Source organism: Cebus imitator, unplaced genomic scaffold, assembly GCF_001604975.1.
Source record: "Cebus imitator isolate Cc_AM_T3 unplaced genomic scaffold, Cebus_imitator-1.0 Scaffold671, whole genome shotgun sequence".
Classification (NCBI taxonomy): Eukaryota; Metazoa; Chordata; class Mammalia; order Primates; family Cebidae; genus Cebus; species Cebus imitator.
In genome coordinates, this window is record NW_016107986.1 from 145,529 (window position 1) to 162,553 (window position 17,025).

At 39.2% G+C, this 17,025-nt stretch overlaps 1 protein-coding gene and 1 pseudogene across 6 annotated transcripts in view; one reads left to right on the forward strand and one right to left on the reverse strand.

Moving 5' to 3' along the window:
• Positions 1–1,703: 1,703 nt before the first annotated feature.
• Positions 1,704–17,025, reverse strand: part of MPP4 (membrane palmitoylated protein 4) — a 53,556-nt gene continuing 38,234 nt past the window's right edge. For 5 of the 6 annotated variants that reach the window (XM_037734833.1, XM_037734831.1, XM_037734830.1 and 2 more), the window contains 8 exons: positions 16,736–16,750; positions 14,806–14,847; positions 12,503–12,673; positions 11,139–11,219; positions 6,516–6,609; positions 6,019–6,127; positions 4,068–4,202; positions 1,704–2,223 (listed from right to left, as the gene is read on the reverse strand). In XM_037734833.1, coding sequence (XP_037590761.1) covers positions 2,032–2,223; positions 4,068–4,202; positions 6,019–6,127; positions 6,516–6,609; positions 11,139–11,219; positions 12,503–12,673; positions 14,806–14,847; positions 16,736–16,750 — 839 coding nt within the window. In that variant the 3' untranslated portion in view covers positions 1,704–2,031. The remainder of the gene's footprint in view (positions 2,224–4,067; positions 4,203–6,018; positions 6,128–6,515; positions 6,610–11,138; positions 11,220–12,502; positions 12,674–14,805; positions 14,848–16,735; positions 16,751–17,025) is intronic. The other variant, XM_037734832.1, reaches the window with a different exon arrangement.
• LOC119469481 lies at positions 3,024–3,124 on the forward strand (annotated as a pseudogene).

Genomic DNA, 17,025 nt, shown 5'->3' on the forward strand with positions numbered 1-17,025 from the left:
GGTATACACGTGCCATGGTGGTTTGCTGCACCCATCCCCACCCGCCTTAGGTATTTCTCCTAATGTTAGCCCTCCCCAATCCCCCCACCCCCTGCTATCCCTCACCTAATCCCCTGCCCCCCAACAGGCCCCAGTGTGTGATGTTCCCCTCCCCGTGTCCATGTGTTCTCATTGTTCAACACCCACTTATGAGTGAGAATATGTGGTGTTTGGTTTTCTGTTCTTGTGTCAGTTTGCTGAGAATGATGGTTTCCAACTTCATCCATGTCTCTGCAAAGGACATGAACTCATCCTTTTTATGGCTGCATAGTATTCCATGGTGTATATGTACCACATTTTTTTTTATCCAGTCTATCTTTGTTGGGCATTTGGGTTGGTTCCAAGTCTTTGCTATTGTGAACAGTGCTGCAATAAACATACGTGTGCATGTGTCTTTAGAGTTGAATGTTTTATAATCCCTTGGGTATATACCCAGTAATGGGATTGCTGGGTCAAATGGTATTTCTAGTTCCAGATCCTTGAGGAATCACCACACTGTCTTCCACAATGGTTGAACTAATTTACATTCCCACCAACAGTGTAAAAGTGTTCCTATTTCTCCACATCCTCTCCAGCATCTGTTGTCTCCTGATTTTTTAATGATTGCCATTCTAATGCGTGAAATGGTATCTCAATGTGGTTTTGATTTGCATGTCTCTATAAATATTTGAATCGTGCATTCTGTTTTACAGTTAAAGAGATGGGAAAGATGGAATAATGGTGTAAATAAGGAGAAGAGAATGATGGAGAAGATGAACATATACAGGAACAGGGAAAGCACCTGGAAATCTCAAATCTGGGGGAAGAAAGGGAAACAAGACTTTGTAATGGATACTAATCTTGCTGCCAAACAGAATCTTGTTGCCCTATACACACAGAAGCCAGTATTATGGCACTGTTTTTTTGAGAAAAGTTTTTATTGTGAATTAACTAACAAGGAGACAGGAGTATAGCTCTAATCTGTCTCCCTGTGCTGGCTTTAAGGCAGTATTTTTATTAGAAAAGGTTTAGGGAGTGGATTCTGGGATTAGTAGGTGATTGGTAGAAGGAAATAAGCGGTCTGGAAAATCCTCTGGCGTTCACAGTTATTTCATGTCCCTTCATGGGTTGCATGTGCAAATTTTGGAGGAAGTCAGTATGAAACATGGGAGTAGATTCGAGCTGTGACGCCAGCAAGTTCGTTTTGTACAGACTCCAGGTAGCCATTTGTGTTAGTACTAACCAACTTCAGCCAGTTTTTTTGTTTTTGTTTTAAATCTCACAATGGAAGAAGTTTCAGCATTTTAGCAAGTTGTTTTTTATCTGCCATCCTGCATGCTCAAGAATTTCTGTTAGTCCCTGGTTTCTTTAACTCTGAGACACAGTTTCAATATTGTTATTTTCTATATATAGGTCTCTAGGACTAATCCATTGCCTTTTTCTAATTTAGGCATGCATGTAGATATTGGCTGTAAGGAAAATTAGTGTTTGTCACACCTCTGATGAGAATAATTTTTTCCTTGTAGCCTGATTTGTAAATAATGAAGGCAGTGCAGTTTTTTGTAGGTTTTGATGTTAGGTGTGAAAATGTGTATACTAAACCTTTCTTGCTGAGTTAGTCAAGTAAGCACTTTTTGTAAAAGATGTTTTCATAAAACACATTTCATAGAGTAGAATACAATTTCTAAAATTAAATATTGCTTATTTTAGGAAAGCTCTTTATTTGAATCTTAAAAGATCATGTGAAATCTGCAAAAGTCTCATACTCAGTGTCTTAACATTATTCGTATTTCTACCACAGCTTCATATGAGGTAAAGGAAAAAAAATTAATAGCCAAATAGGTAACTACATAACCATACAACAAATTTTTTTTCAAATAAGATTAATAAACTGCTTCACTTTTAAAGTTGTACACATTATAATGGGTCAAATACTGCCGTTTTAGATTGCAGCTGGAGATGGCGGTGACAACGGTACAGTGTTAAAACTCCAGCATTCAACGAGAAGTCTCATTAAGACTCAGTATCTGAGGAAATCCACGTTGCTGGTACCCACTGAGGCTCCTCCTGAGCCTTCTGTATGGCAGACAACAACTGGGCACATGCATCTTGCAAGCTGTCATTCACAATCACATGATCAAAAAATTGACCAAACTGAGTTTCCATTCTTTGGGCTAAATTTTCCATCTCTTGTAGGTCTTCGTCCTTTAGGAAATACAGAAAAATACAGATAGTACAAACTTAGACAAATGGAAAAAATACGGTTTGCTATGCTGTCACATTCAGCTGTGAAACTATAACCAGTGAGGTCCAATAAATGTCTTCTAAATTACAAAACTTATGTTTCCATCTTTAGTCTTAATGTCTGGTTGATGTTTTGTAAAATTTATTAATAGTTTGCAGACAGATTACTCCCCTCAACTTCCCATGTGAATTTATTTTAACTCTTATCTAAACATGAAGCTCTCTAACCATATACAACATAAAGCCAAAAAAAATGTACCAGTTTAAATAAAATTTAAACATAAATTTCAAGTGAACATTAATCTGATAGGAATAACATTATTTTAAAGATATAAAATGGCCACTTTCAACATGAGGATGGTATAAGCCAGTTATATTATCTATTTCTACTATTGTGAAATGTTCATTTAATGAAGATAATTTAGGCTTCACTTGGCACTAATACACTAAATTCATTGCTGCTATTTTCTTATTAGTTCACGACAAAATAGTACAACTTGTCACCAGTACAATCTGAAACACAAATACAAATGCAGGCACCGAAATCTTATGGCTTTACAAAGTGACTATACATATGATCCAGAAACAATTTTGTTAATTTGTTTAGACTGTCATAAAAAGAAAAAATTTAAATGCCCATAATACTCAACAAATACATTCATGGACTCCACTGTTCACAAGGCAAACTGGAAAATCAGATCTCCATAGTCATTGAAAAAAATAAAGAAAAATAATAAGAGAAAGAATAAAGATACTTGTGGTTGCTTTGGCAGCACATATACTAAAACTGAAACAATGCAGAAATTAGCATGCCCCTTGTACAAGGATGACATACAAATTTTTAGTGTATCATTCATATTTTTAGTTTCAGTTTTGCCAGGTAAATAAATTCTGGAGATCTGTTTCACAACAATGTGAATATACTTAACACTAACTTAATACTAACACTGAACTTAAACTTAAAACAGTTAAAATGGTAAGTTTTATGTGTTTTTACCACACACACACACACACACACACACACACACACACACACACAAAATAAGTGGCTACAATATCTTTATCTGGGTAATGGTTATCTGGGTGCATACACACATAAAAATTCATTAAACTGTACACTCAATTTATACACCTTACTGAATATATGTTATGACTCACAATATTTAAAGTGTGTTTAATGTAAAATATATGTATCCAACTGGAAAAACTCCCCTGTTCTAGGATGGGATCACTGATTAATTTTATCTGGCTTGCCCCCTCTATTATTACCATGATCATTAATAAAATTTTTTGTGAGACGCCTCATTTTACAGATGAGATATACTCCCTAGAGCATTTTTAAAGTAAGCTTTTAAGTAAAATCTGTTTAAAATACAAATATCAGGCTTGTATATGCCCAATTTCTGTTTGGCTGTGCAAACTATGGCTCAAGGATTTTTTTTAAGCTAGTCCAAAAAAAAGAATAAAGAAAAAAGGATAGCATCGTAACATTTATTAAACTTTATTTTTATATCTGTAAGTGATGTCTATCAAAAAGGATAAATCGTAAGGGCATTACAATTAGAAACAAAAATTACATTCTCTAACACAGGTCCTATAGAAACAATACAGTTTTTAATTTTTTATATAGATTTTTTTTTGGTAAAATAAAATTATAGTAATAATTTCATTGAGGACCTTTTGGGGAGGGGGTTCAAAAAGAAGGAGGAGGACAATGCAATCAGAGTTCCTTGGCCTGGCCCTACACAAATCTCTCTCACCAGAAGTCACTGAAAGCAATACAGTAATTTTTGACTTGCTCTTACCTTGAACTTCATGTCCACAAAGTAGTCAGTAATAATCTTGGCATTTTTCCGAGATTGTTTCATACACCTCATATTAGATGGCTTTATAAATATGACATAGGGCTTCAGTTCATGGGTTCGAGCCACTTGAATATCCTACACAGAAAAATTAAATGCACATTTATTTTTTGTTTGTTTTGTTTTGAGACATGGTCTTGCTCTGTTACCCAGGCTGGAGTACGGTGGTACAATCATTGTTCACTGTAGCCTCAACCTCCTAGGCTCAAACAATCCACCTATCTCAGCCTCCTGAGTAGCTGGGATCACAGGCACGTGCCACCATTCCCAGTTATTTTATTTTGTTTTGTTTTTGAGACAGTGTCACCCAAGCTGGAGTGCAATGGTGCCATCTCAGCTCACTGCAACCTCTGCCTTCCAGGTTCAAGCAATTCTCATGCCTCAGGCTCCCTAGTAGCTGGGATTACAGGCATGTGCCACCACGCCCAGCTAATTTTTGTATTTTTAGTAGAGATGGGGTTTCACCATGTTAGCCAAGCTGATCTCAAACTCCTGACCTCAAGTAATCTGCCTGCCACAGCCTCCCAAAGTGCGAGGATTACAGACGTGAGCCACCACACCCGAACCCAGCTAATTTTTTATTTTTTGTAGTGATGGGGTTTCACTGTGTTGCCCAGACTGGTCTCAAACACCTGTCCTCAAGAAATCCTCCCATCTTGGCCTCCCAAAGTGCTGGCATTATAGGCATGAGCCACTGCACCTGACCACTGCACCTAACTTTCTAGAGTCAACATGAAGCTTCTCAAAATTTCTAAGACCAGAAATTAGCAATTATTTTTAGTTAGAATATAGTCTCATGTGCCCCAATTCCTCAATTCTAAAAAACATTTTAATAATTTAGAGATGGGGTTTTATAATAAAAATTAAGGTCAAATCCTGACTCTTACTAGCTATGACTAGCTACTGAAATCTAACTAGATGAGTAAGAGTCTATACATGTGAGAATCTCATGTACTAAGAGTAGGATTCTATACATTATCTCATATTACAAAGACAAAGACAAACTGTCAAGATGGATGAGCTCTGTTTCACCTTCACTTCCCTTTCCTCTTGCTATTATCTCACATTGGATACTACTGCCATCTTTTTTCCTCTGATTCTCTAGAACACAATGTAAATTTCTAAATGACTAAGAAAACATGGCTGGGCACAATAGCTCACGCCTGTAATCTCAGCACTTTGGGAGGCCGAGGCAGGAGGATTGCTTGAGCCTAGGAGTTCTATTGCCAGACCAGCCTGCCAAACATGGTGAAATCCTGTCTCTAGTAAAAATACAAAAATTAGCCAGGCATGGTGGCTTGCACTTGTAGTCCCAGCTACTTGAGAGGCTGAGGCACAAGAACTGCTTGAACCCAGGAGGCAGAGGTTGCAGTGAGCTAAGATTGCTCCACTGCACTCTAGTCTGGACTACAGAGGAGGGCCTTGTCTCAAAAAACAAAACAAACATACACACAGACACAGAAAGAAAATACGAAGATCACAAAAATTGGGCCTACGGATTGCATGTTCTTTATCTTACCTTAACTCACTTACCCCTGCTCCATTCTACATGTGATCTCAGGAAGGTAGCCACAGATATGACAACATAGAAACCTCACCTCCTTGTACAAAGCAACAAGATGTTACCTTGATGCCTTTGTGATCAAGGTTAAAGCAAGAAAGATACTTGCTTCTCTTCATGGCCACCCACTCAGTTCTGCTTTTCTGTCTGAGAAGCAAGACTTCTTTCTCAACTAAAAGCAAAATGTTGTCAATTGACATATTATGTAAGATCTTAGATATGAGAAATGGCCTTATTCTTAAAAGCCTAACAGAATAAATGTCTCAACTATAATCTACAGCATGTGCACAAAAAAATGGATGACATGCATTCAGTATTCCACCATGGACCCACCTGGGGCTCTAAGTCCATGACACAGACCTTTCCTTCGTCAAGAACTGTTTGAACGGCATCCACACTAGTGCCATACAGGTGGCCTTTGTACTCACCATGTTCCAGCATCCTGCAAGGGCAGGCCAAACAAAACAGAATGCTTTCTACAAGGAAAATATTATTAGCAGTAACATGAGGATAAACTGCACTACAATTGAATATAAATATGTGAACTTTATTAGCACAGAAAAAAATAATAGATATTCAAGAGGCGAACAAAATGAGGATATCTAAAATTTATGTATTTCCTCAAGTTCTCCTAGGTTTGCAAACTCCATTCTGCTCCCTTTCCAAACCCAGTGAGTTGGTGTGCTGGTATATCAATGTACATTTCTTGCTTAACTCCTCAGAAACAAAAGGAATTACCCAGGAGCTTTGGAAAATACATAAAAATAGGAAATCTATTTTGAATGTAAAATAACCAGAGGCAAGAATTAGCTTCTGAACCTCTACTTTACCTGTGACTATATATGAGGCTTTCAAATGTTTCCTTGGACACATAGTGATACTCACGCCCATTTATTTCATAACTCTTTTTAGTACGAGTAGTGTCTATCAAAAAAAAGGGAATGAAAGATTTCAGAGTCTTCAAAATTCTTTATTACCAGTATGCATTTGAATAGAGATAGCTATTCAAAATAAATAGATGAATATATAATCAAATAGATAAAGAAAATGCTAGAACTAAAGAGAAGAAGTCTGAATTGGTGGTAAGGTCTTATATCAAAATCAGTCTATAAACCTTTATTGAGTGCTGATGGTGTGGAAAAGAATGTACTAGGTATTAAGCCAGGATGAGAAAGACCTCAGGGGACACCTGTTATTACTTCAAAACAAGTGCTAGTGAATTACGTGTGAACCCTAAGATGCCTAGAGGTTCCTGGGTAGCAATACTAATAATATCATACATTTGGATAGTGCATTTCCCACGATCTCATTTCATCCTCCACATTCTTATCCTAGGTAAACTGTTAATGTCTATAATTTACTCACAAGTAAAGCTTTTGGAGAAACTTACTCACATTCATAAGACTCATGAAAAGTGAAGTTGAATTAGAACTTCTGTTCTGACTCCCCCTAGATGAATATTTCCTACAACAATAGATTCTTAAATCTGAAATGGAAAAAGCCCATGACATTCTGCAGTCTTGGCCAGATGCATTACGGTCAAGACTGATGCATTAATACCCAAGTGAGTGGTGATTCATTTAGGGATCTCTAGGAGGGAAAGATTGGATGAGTCTAGATTCCGTCTGATTCTTTGATATGGCCACTTTGATTACAGACTCTTCAACTTAAATAGTGCCAGGTGGTAGAGAATATTGGAGTTCATCAAGTATCTAAAAGTTATTTGTAGTCTGCTCATCCATTTATTCAACTAGTGTGTACTGAATACCTACTATGTTCCAGGTATCACGTTAGGTTCTGAAAACACAAAGATAAGTAAGACACAGTTTCAGCTCTGCATCCTATATACTGTAAAGCTAGTCCCTTAATCTCCATTACCACCAATTCCCCTTATTCATAAAGAATTTGTATATTTGCATTTGACAAAGTTTAAGGATGCAATAGATCAACATCTGATGATATCAATACAGGGAAATGATCAAGTAGGAGCTCAAAACCAGCCTTAAATTATCAAAGGAGTTACCAACATTTAAGGGAGTCTAAAAGCATATGTCATTTTGGGGTCATTTTTGTTTTTCCTTATTCATGCCTCTCATCAGATCCTTAGCATTCCTGCAGTTATGCCACATATCTCCCATAACTTCCTACTTAAAAAAATAAAAATTCTAGTAAAACCTTATAGCTCTCAGGTGACCGTGAATTATGTCAATATAAACCCAAGATGACTCCTCCTCCTTTGTTTCCATTGGACTAATATTTACATGGTAGGTTAAAGTCTGTGAATTGATGCATAACTCAAAGTATCAATTTTAAGCTTAAAACTTCAATTTAAAAAGCAAAATATGGGCAGTATTTTCTCACTTTGAATAATTAAAATTCTATGTTGAAATTCTTAAAATTCTTCCATATTCTGTGGGCATTTTTATCCAGACCTTCCAAAAAGGGTGATTTCAGCCGGGTATGGTGGCTCATGCCTGTAATCCCAGCATATTGGGTGGCCTAGATGGGTGGATCACCTGAGGTCATGAGTTTGAGACCAGCCTGGCCAACATGGTGAAACCTCATCTCTACTAAAAATACAAAAATTAGCTGGGCGTGGTGGCATGCACCTATAATCCCTGCTACTCAGGAGGCTGAAGCAGGAGAATCACTTGAACCTGGGAGGCAGAGGTTGCAGTGGGTCGAGATCGTGCCACGACGGCACCCCAGCCTGGGTGACAGAGTAGACTCTGTCTCAAAAAAACAAAAATGGTGATTTATTTGGTAGTTGTTGTTTTTGAGATGAATGCCCATTCCTGTACATAGAAGCAGTACTTCAGAAAGCACAGCCTATGGGATGCGATCATAAAGCAACTTCTTTGTCTCCCATTGCTATTCTGTGAGGCAAGATCTTCCCCAGCCCCTGCATAAAAATCTAGCAGTTTCCTGGCTGGGCTCAGTGGCTGATGCCTGTAATTCCAGCACTTTGGGAGGCTGAGGCAGATCACTTGAGGTAAGGAGTTCGACATCAGAGTGGCCAACATGGTGAAACCCTGTCTCTACTAAAACTACAAAAATTAGCCGAGCATGCTGGTGTGCGCCTGTAATCCCAGCTATCTGAGAGGCTCAGGTAGGAGAATCACTTGAACCCGGGAGGTGGAGGTTGCAGTGAGCTGAGATCATGCCACTGCACTCCAGACTGGGCGACAGAGGGAGACTGATAATAAAAAATAAAAAAATAAAAAATAACAGTTTCCATGATTCTCTCATTCAGGTTTAATTTTAAAAGTCTATCATCACTCATGCCACAATTTCATTTTCATCATCCAGTCTCAACTGAGTAATTAAAATTCCATTCCCACGTAATCATCAAAATTATAAACTTCACTTAGATTTTAGGCTGCGTCTCCACACATCTGGCTCAGATTTGCTGCACCAGGGAAGCCTGTGCTCAGAGAAGCCAGATGTCAGGAAGGAGAGTATGAGTTGAAGTTCTCTTTCCTTTCATCAATTTCTACTGCTCCTGCTTCTCCCTGCCCCCGACCAATCTCTCTCCCGCTAGTTCAGAACTTTCTAAGCCTAGAGTGTGGGCAGGGAGAGGAAAGCAGGAAGGAAGGTTCTGGTTTGGCAAATACTGATGCTGGCAGCTGTTGACTCCCTTTAGATTTAGCAGATGCTTAAATCTGGCTCTTTCTCTCCTAAATGATATGTTGGGTTATTTTGCAAACCCTCTCACCACCACCACCAGGCCTCTCAAGTCCATTCCTAATCCAGTTCATCATCTGTGATTCCTTCCAAAGCCCGATGTATTTGGGAGCCCACTTTTAGCCTTTTTTTCCTTGAGGCTTCTTCCTGGGCAGTGATCAGCTAATCCTGGGCTGACTTTCTTACACATTATCTGCCCAGATCTGGTCCTTGGGGAATATCACAAGTGTAGCTGTGGTGGACGCTACAAGGACAGCTACTTCCCAAATTACAGGCATTGGCCACTTCCTGTAAGCTCTCCTCCTTTGGATTTTTCAGGTATAATTTGGACACCATTCTTCAGTGTCTCCTAAAGTGCAGGGGACACATAGGAAGCTCTCTAAGATGTCCCCCTAAGTTCCTCTGTCTTGCCTTGAGGGGAGGGGAAGCAGGCACACTCACACACTCACACACACCCAGTGAGTCAGGAACACACAGCACAGCTCTCTCCAATAAAAGCCTCCCTGAAAAGCCACCATCAATCCCCCTCCCCAAGCCTTTTATACCTTCCAGCTGTGTGAAGAGTTTAACTTGTTTGCACATTCCTCATTTAAAGATGTATATCTTAGTGTCTCAGTCAAAATTTTAACTTCCTTTTACACATATTAGAAACTATGCATTATTATACATTATTATAAACATGCATTATTATGAACTTTCTATTTTCTTGAAATCAGGAATTCTATCTCAAGTCTTCATCTTTTCTATTTTTACAATAAAACAGGTTTTCTTAGAGTGATTCTAAAACTTTTTTTTTAAAAAGGCTGAATCTCCGTATGAAATAAATAATTCCTTCTATTTTTAGAATTGTAGCTCTCAAATGTCTTAAAGCTTAAAAAAAAAAAACCTTCATACAACAACTCTAAATGGGTAAAAAACTCACACAATTCTACATAGAAGAACGCCTAGAAGATTATGTTTCAGGAGTTGGTTTGGAGCTGCTAGTAGTGAATGGGGAGCTTAGGAGAAATAAAGGAGTTATGAGTAAAAGGAAATAAGAAAACACCCTTTTTTTTGAGTCAGAATCTCACTTTCTTGCCCAGAGTGGAGTGCAATGGCATGATCTCAGCTCACTGCAACCCCCGCCTCCCAGATTCAAAGGATTCTCTGCCTTGGCCTCCCGAGTAGCTGGGATTACAGGTGTGCAGCACCCCCCTCCCCAGCTAATTTTTATATTTTAAGTAGAAATGGGGTTTCACCACGTTAGCCAGGCTGGTCTTGAACTCCCGACCTCAGGTGACCTGCCCAATTTGGCCTCCCAAAGTGCTGGGATTACAGATGCGAGCCACCGTGCCCAGCCAAAAAACACCATTTTTTAAATGGTTGTGTATTGTATAATCATACTCATAAATTTATATAAAATTATGTGTGCATATATCAATTTTTAGATTAAAAAATAGATAAGGCATTTAAAGAGCCAAGCACAGTGCTGGGAGAATAGCAAGCACTGAGTGCTCATGAGCTATTATTGTTAACTATTAGTTTGCCTGGAAGGCCATCCATATAATTGTTAAGAAATAGAAAAAAGACCTTTTAAAAGCCTAGCCGCCTATATTCCAATAGGTCAATTTTCCTTATTCAAATAAATTGGTTAGAAATACTAAATTCTTCAGGAAGAATCCCTTGAGTCGTATACTTTTACAGCAAAGATGGAATGACATAGTTTAATGAGACCAACAAAGGATGTTTTAGCAAAATACAAACGATTATGAAAGAAAAACTAAACATACGTGGCACAGCACTTTGAAAATGGCTGGGATTAAATTCAATAAGTTGTCTTCTGAGCTCATTTACTCCAACACCAGAGGGTCCTAAACACAAAAAGTCACACACAGAAATAATCAGATGTGGATAAATATAATTATGCGATGGAATCATTTTAGTCCTTCTCTTGAAGAAACTTGAGAGCAAATATTTTGAGGGAAATTAGGTAACTTCCTTTCTCATAAATTGGAACAACCCCAGAAAACTCTTGGGAATTTTCCTAGCGACCCATGGAATAACCCACATTGCTTCAACATTCAGAAATGAGGTAAGGAATCACAGAAGCCTGACCCCCAGCAAACTTCATCCAATGTTGAATGCCAGGAGAATTAGCTGATCTCATTTTAGAGAATAAGAGAGCACTGCCTTTCTTCTTCAAATGAAGTATTTATCAAGTCACAACCAGAAATCAGCCTTGACAACTATAGGTTCTGTGACTTACAGAATTCAGAGGCACATTCCTGACAGGTGATTGAGTCAGCACCCCCATGTCCAACTGGAGGCAGGGCTGACTTCACGTGTATAGAACCTGTGCAGTTACACAGGGCCCATGCCTAAAAGGACACCGTGCTTGGATGAGTTCACTGCTATTGCATCTTGAAATCCTTGATAATTTTTTAAGAAGGCACCCTTGCATTTGCATTTTACGATGGGGCCTGCAAATGATACTGCTGGTCCCAGCTATAAGGCACATTGTTCTGCTCTTCAGGGAGCTGCCTTACTCATGAAGCTAAACACGAACACAGGAAGGCAGTAGGATACAAGCTGCTACTGCTACAAGGACCAGCTTTGCAAAAGTCATGGTCACAAAAGCAGGTCACTCCTACGCTATATTTGCCCTGATCTTTATAAAGCACCAAAGATATAGTCCAGAAGATGTTAGATACTTTTCTAAAATAAGTAATTACAAATTTCTTAGGGGAATGGACTTTAAGGATTTAACACATTTCTCAGAGAAATGAACTTTAAGGATTTATTTTCATGATGCAGGCTAATGATCTGTCTCAGGGAACATCCATCTATGTTTACAGAACAATTCTAAGCAGGCAAAAAAAAAATCTCAGTTATAACCGCATCGTAATGCTTGTTATATAAGTTCATGGACACCATGGTATATCACATTCACTTGTAGATTTTTTTAAAAGCTTGATACAACAAAATTTTACTTATGAACACACTTGTACAATGGCTTAATTTTGTTCTTTAAAAAAGGTATTTGTATGGGGTCCATAAAAAGTTCCACTTTTACCATTATTCTCAATGCAAGACACCTGAATCTAGAAGGAAACCTTCCCAAGGATGAGGAGAGATAGTGCATGCTGAGACATACCCACGAGCACTATGAGGCGGTACTTGTCTGAAGGGCATCGCTGGTACTTCACCACCTCCTCGTAAGGGGCACCCACTGCACTGTAGCAGCTGCCATTGCAGCACACACTGGCATGCAGGGGGCTGAGGTGAGACTTCCTGCGACAAAGGCGCATGCTGCGGCGGAAGCCAGCTGGGGAGGGGAAGCACACAGAACATAAGATTCAGGCAGGAGAGATCACTTCTAGCTTCACACCTGATGAAATATGCAGCAACCATGATCCTAAAGTGTTCATTAATATAGTCACGTCTGTCTGAAGTTAGAAGACGGGAAGCAATATGAGGGAAACATACAAAAATGCCCTCTGTGCTAGCCCATCTAGCACCCACTCTAGGCCAGGCATTGTCCTGGGTACTGGGGATAAAGGGGTCAACTAATCCAAGGCCATTTGCTCATGAAATTTATGTTTTGTAGAAGAGGAGAGACAAAAATAAAAAACAACAAAAAATAAGTACTTAGAGGAAGACTAGGTGGATAGAGAGTAACAAAGGTGCTTTTTCAGATAGGTAGTAAGGTTAGAGTATCTCTGAAAGGTTGGCATTGAGTAGACATCTGGATGAAGGCAGGGAGCCAGATGAGGAAGCCTCTGTGGGGATGAGCAAGCCAGGCCAAGGAAACAGCAAGTGCAGTGGTGCAGAGAAAGGGACTGTGCTTGGAGCATTGGAGAGCCCCAAGGAACCCTGTATAGCTACAGGGCAGTAAGCACAGGGAGTATGGAAATGGGTTGGGGAACTGGCTGGAGCAGATCACACAGGGCCTCTGAAAAGTGTTGGATTGTGGTGAAAGTGTGACGGGAAGCTGTTGGCGATGACATGATTTGATTCATGTTTCTGAAAGACTACTCTGGTTTCTGAAGGAAGGGTGTAAACTGTAGGGAGAGTAAGTGTGGCTTTAGGGGAGGGCAGTTAGGGGGCTACTGCAGCGGTCTGGGTGAGAGATGAGGGTGGCTTAGGCCAGGGTAGAAAGAGTGGAGCAGGTGCATTTTTCATATTTTTCAGGTGGCTTCACTAAGACACAGACATGTTACATGGTTGATTAGGACTGTGTGATCAGTGGCAAAGCTGGACATATGGATCATGATTTCTGAGCTCCTAGATTCCTGCTTATCTGCCTTTGGAATCACAGGGCTTTCTGGTATCTTCAGAGCTGTTCCCAGGTCCTCTCAATAGACAGAGTTAGCAACTCTATGTGTAAGTACAAATACACATGCACACCTCCATCTATACGTACAAATACACATGCACACTTCCATCTATATTTGTATGTCTATATATTGAAAACCATGAGTTCACACCAGTACCTACAATATCAATCCAACACCGCAGGGTTCACTCTAGACCTTCCCTTTCGATGCTTATAACTCCCTTCTCTAACAGTGATAAACCTGGCCCTTGTCGTCCTCAATACATTTGCATATTGGATCAATCAAGAGCACTTGTGCAAGATGGGAGACAGACAGTGTCAATAGCTGGCAGAAAGTGTCACAGCCCAAGCTAGATGAGACAGGGATCTTTTGTAAAGCCTGTTAGGTATCAGAGGCCAATTGATGGCAGCTGATCTCTTGATTTTTCTTTGGCTCTGACAATCTGCACCAGGCACTGTTGCCTGCACAGATGGCTTCATCACCATGCTCATGCTCCTTATTCTCTACCTCTGTGTAGCTGCCTACTCTGCTCAGCTCCACCTGATAGCATTTAGGCTGAATGATTCTGAAAGCAATACAGAAAGGTACCATCACCCTTTTCTTTTTTTTTTTTTTTTCACGCTCTCCTGATGATTCCAAAATGCATCTAGCTTGGGAAATAACCTTCTAGTTTACAGACCCTGCAGCTCTGCTAGTCTTCCCCTGCCTCCCTGTAAAAGGAAGCCCAGAGTGACTGTAGATGAGTGGTACCTGGTCTTTCACAAAGGTCTGCCCAGGTGACAGATTAGAGAAATGTGGCCATAAGAAGATTAAAAGTCAGAGACTTTGTCTCTTTAGCGTAATTTAAATAGGTTACGAAACAGTCTAGAAGAAAGCAAAAAGATTTGTGCTTGATAAGTAATTAATAGATACCCAGTGGAAATTAGATGAATAACGATGAATACTTAATAGATCAGAATATTGGCAATAAAAAAAGGACAGAAAGAAAAGGAAACTAGAATGAGGAACAGGTTTGGAAAGGTCCATCAGCAAAAGAAACTTTCAAAACAGTGTCAGGCATGGAAACATAATTTAACAAGGAACAGAGACCCGACCCACCTCTTATTAATTTACCACCTACCTATAAAGAACTTCTGACCATAGCCAACAAATTCTTCCTTGTCTGGAACACAGAGAACAGCAGGAGCAGAATATGTGAGAGCAAGAAGTTTATTTAGGACAAATTCATGAAATCATCTTCAACATTTCAAGTGACTGCCTTAGTAGATGGCAACCTAGTTGAATTTAGGAGATGGAGAGGCTCATTGAATGTTCTAAGCATTTTTCATCCTATCATTCACACACAACAAACTATAGAGATGCACTTCACAGAATTTGAGCATTACACTGAATGTATTGTCTAGTATGGTTAAAGCCAAAACCAGTTTATTAATTTTTTAAGACAAGTTTCCTTAGGATCTGTTTAAAAATACACACCCAGTTTTTATGTTTTTACTATGATTCAATATCTTATAACTTTAAACAAGTTTAAATAGCTTTTTATTCTTTTTTTTTCTTCCACTCTTATTCCTCAGTCTAGAGTGCAATGGCGTGATCTTGGCTCACTGCAACCTCCACCTCCCGGGTTCAGGCAATTCTCCTGTCTCAGCCTCCCAAGCAGCTGGGCTTATGGGCATACGCCACCACGCCCAGCTAATTTTTGTATCCTTATAAGAGATGGAGTTTCACCATGTTGGTCTGGCTGGTCTTGAACTCCTGACGTCAGGTGATCCACCCGCCTCAGCCCCCCAAAGTGCTGGGACTATAGGCATGAGCCACCATGCTCAGCCTTGTTCTTGACCATACTGTGTTTATAACATTATTTTTTCTGCAGGTCCTATAATTAATCTCTTTGCTAGATATGGGTTTTTATTTTCTTCCTCTCAAAGGGGTTTATTCTATAGCAAATAAGCTTTGCTCTATGGCTGCCAAATGTCTCTGACTGGCCAGGACTCTGAGAGACAAAATGAGGAAAACTGCCCAATGCCTCTGAAGCATCTAGAGATAGTTCAGACTCCTGTTCCTCCTTCCACTGAGACCTCAGAAAAAAATATTATAACAATATTATTTTCAACTACTTTTTACTTAAGTTCCTTCTCATTTATACAGCTCTGCTCTGATCATTGAAATAATATATGGCTGGGCGTGGTGGCTCACACCTGCAATCCCATAACTTAAGGAGGCCAAGGCAGGCAGATAACTTGAGGTCAGGATTTCAAGACCAGCCTGCCCAACACGGTGAAACCCTGCCTTTACTAAAAACACAAAAATTAGCCAGGCATGGTGGCTTGTGCCTGTAGTCCCAGCTACTTGGGAGACTGAGGCAGGAGAATCACTTGAACCTGGGAGATGGAGGTTGCAGTGAGCTGAGATTGTACCACTGCACTCCAGCCTGGGCAAGAGAGAGAGACTTTGTCTAAAAAACAATATATATATATGTGTGTGTGTGTGTGTGTATGTGTGTGTGTGTGTATATATATATAGAGAGAGAGAGAGAGAGCATTTTGCTCATAGAATGAAACTTTTTTCTTAACCTTTTAAAAAATGTGTTTTAAAATACAAAGAAAGAAAACACACCAATATCAATTCTATCTTCTGGTAAGTCAGCACATTTTCTCATTTAGATATATCAGTAAGTTTAAAAGGAAATGTTTTCTTGGGAGTACATTCATAAAGCTTATTTTCATAGTTGTTTTAAATGTTGTCTATGAAACTGAATATTTAATCATAGATTTCACCCTTAAAATATCTTATCCTTGGAGAAACCTCACAAACTTAGTTTGGAAGCATGTTTCCTGAGGAAAAAATGTAAATATTAGGGGAAAACTGTAAACAACAACAAATACCATATCGTTTCTTTTTTTTTTTTCTGCCATATTCTACCACGCTGTCAAGTTCAACAAATATCATATCTTCATCTGAAACACCATCCTATCAAGTATTCATTTTGAGGCACTGACAGATCTTAAACATAGTTCTATTTGGCGTATCTAGAAAATAAAAACAATTACCTTCTGAAAGTTCCTCTGGATATTTGGGTAAGTGCAGAAACAGACATGATAAAGTTAAGCTTTCAAGATCATGTTAGCCATCAAATCAAGGCAAATTACATAAGCAAGGCATTCACATAACCACTAGCAAAAGGTAACTCAGATAAGGCCTGGCAAGGCAAATGAATACCACACAACTAGGACTGAGAAACCCATTCACCCTGACTCTGCTGCTTGGGACAGTAACTGTTTCTGAAAGTTGCCTATCAAGACTCTCCCTGAAGGCTTTTTTTTTTTTTTTTTTTTTTTTT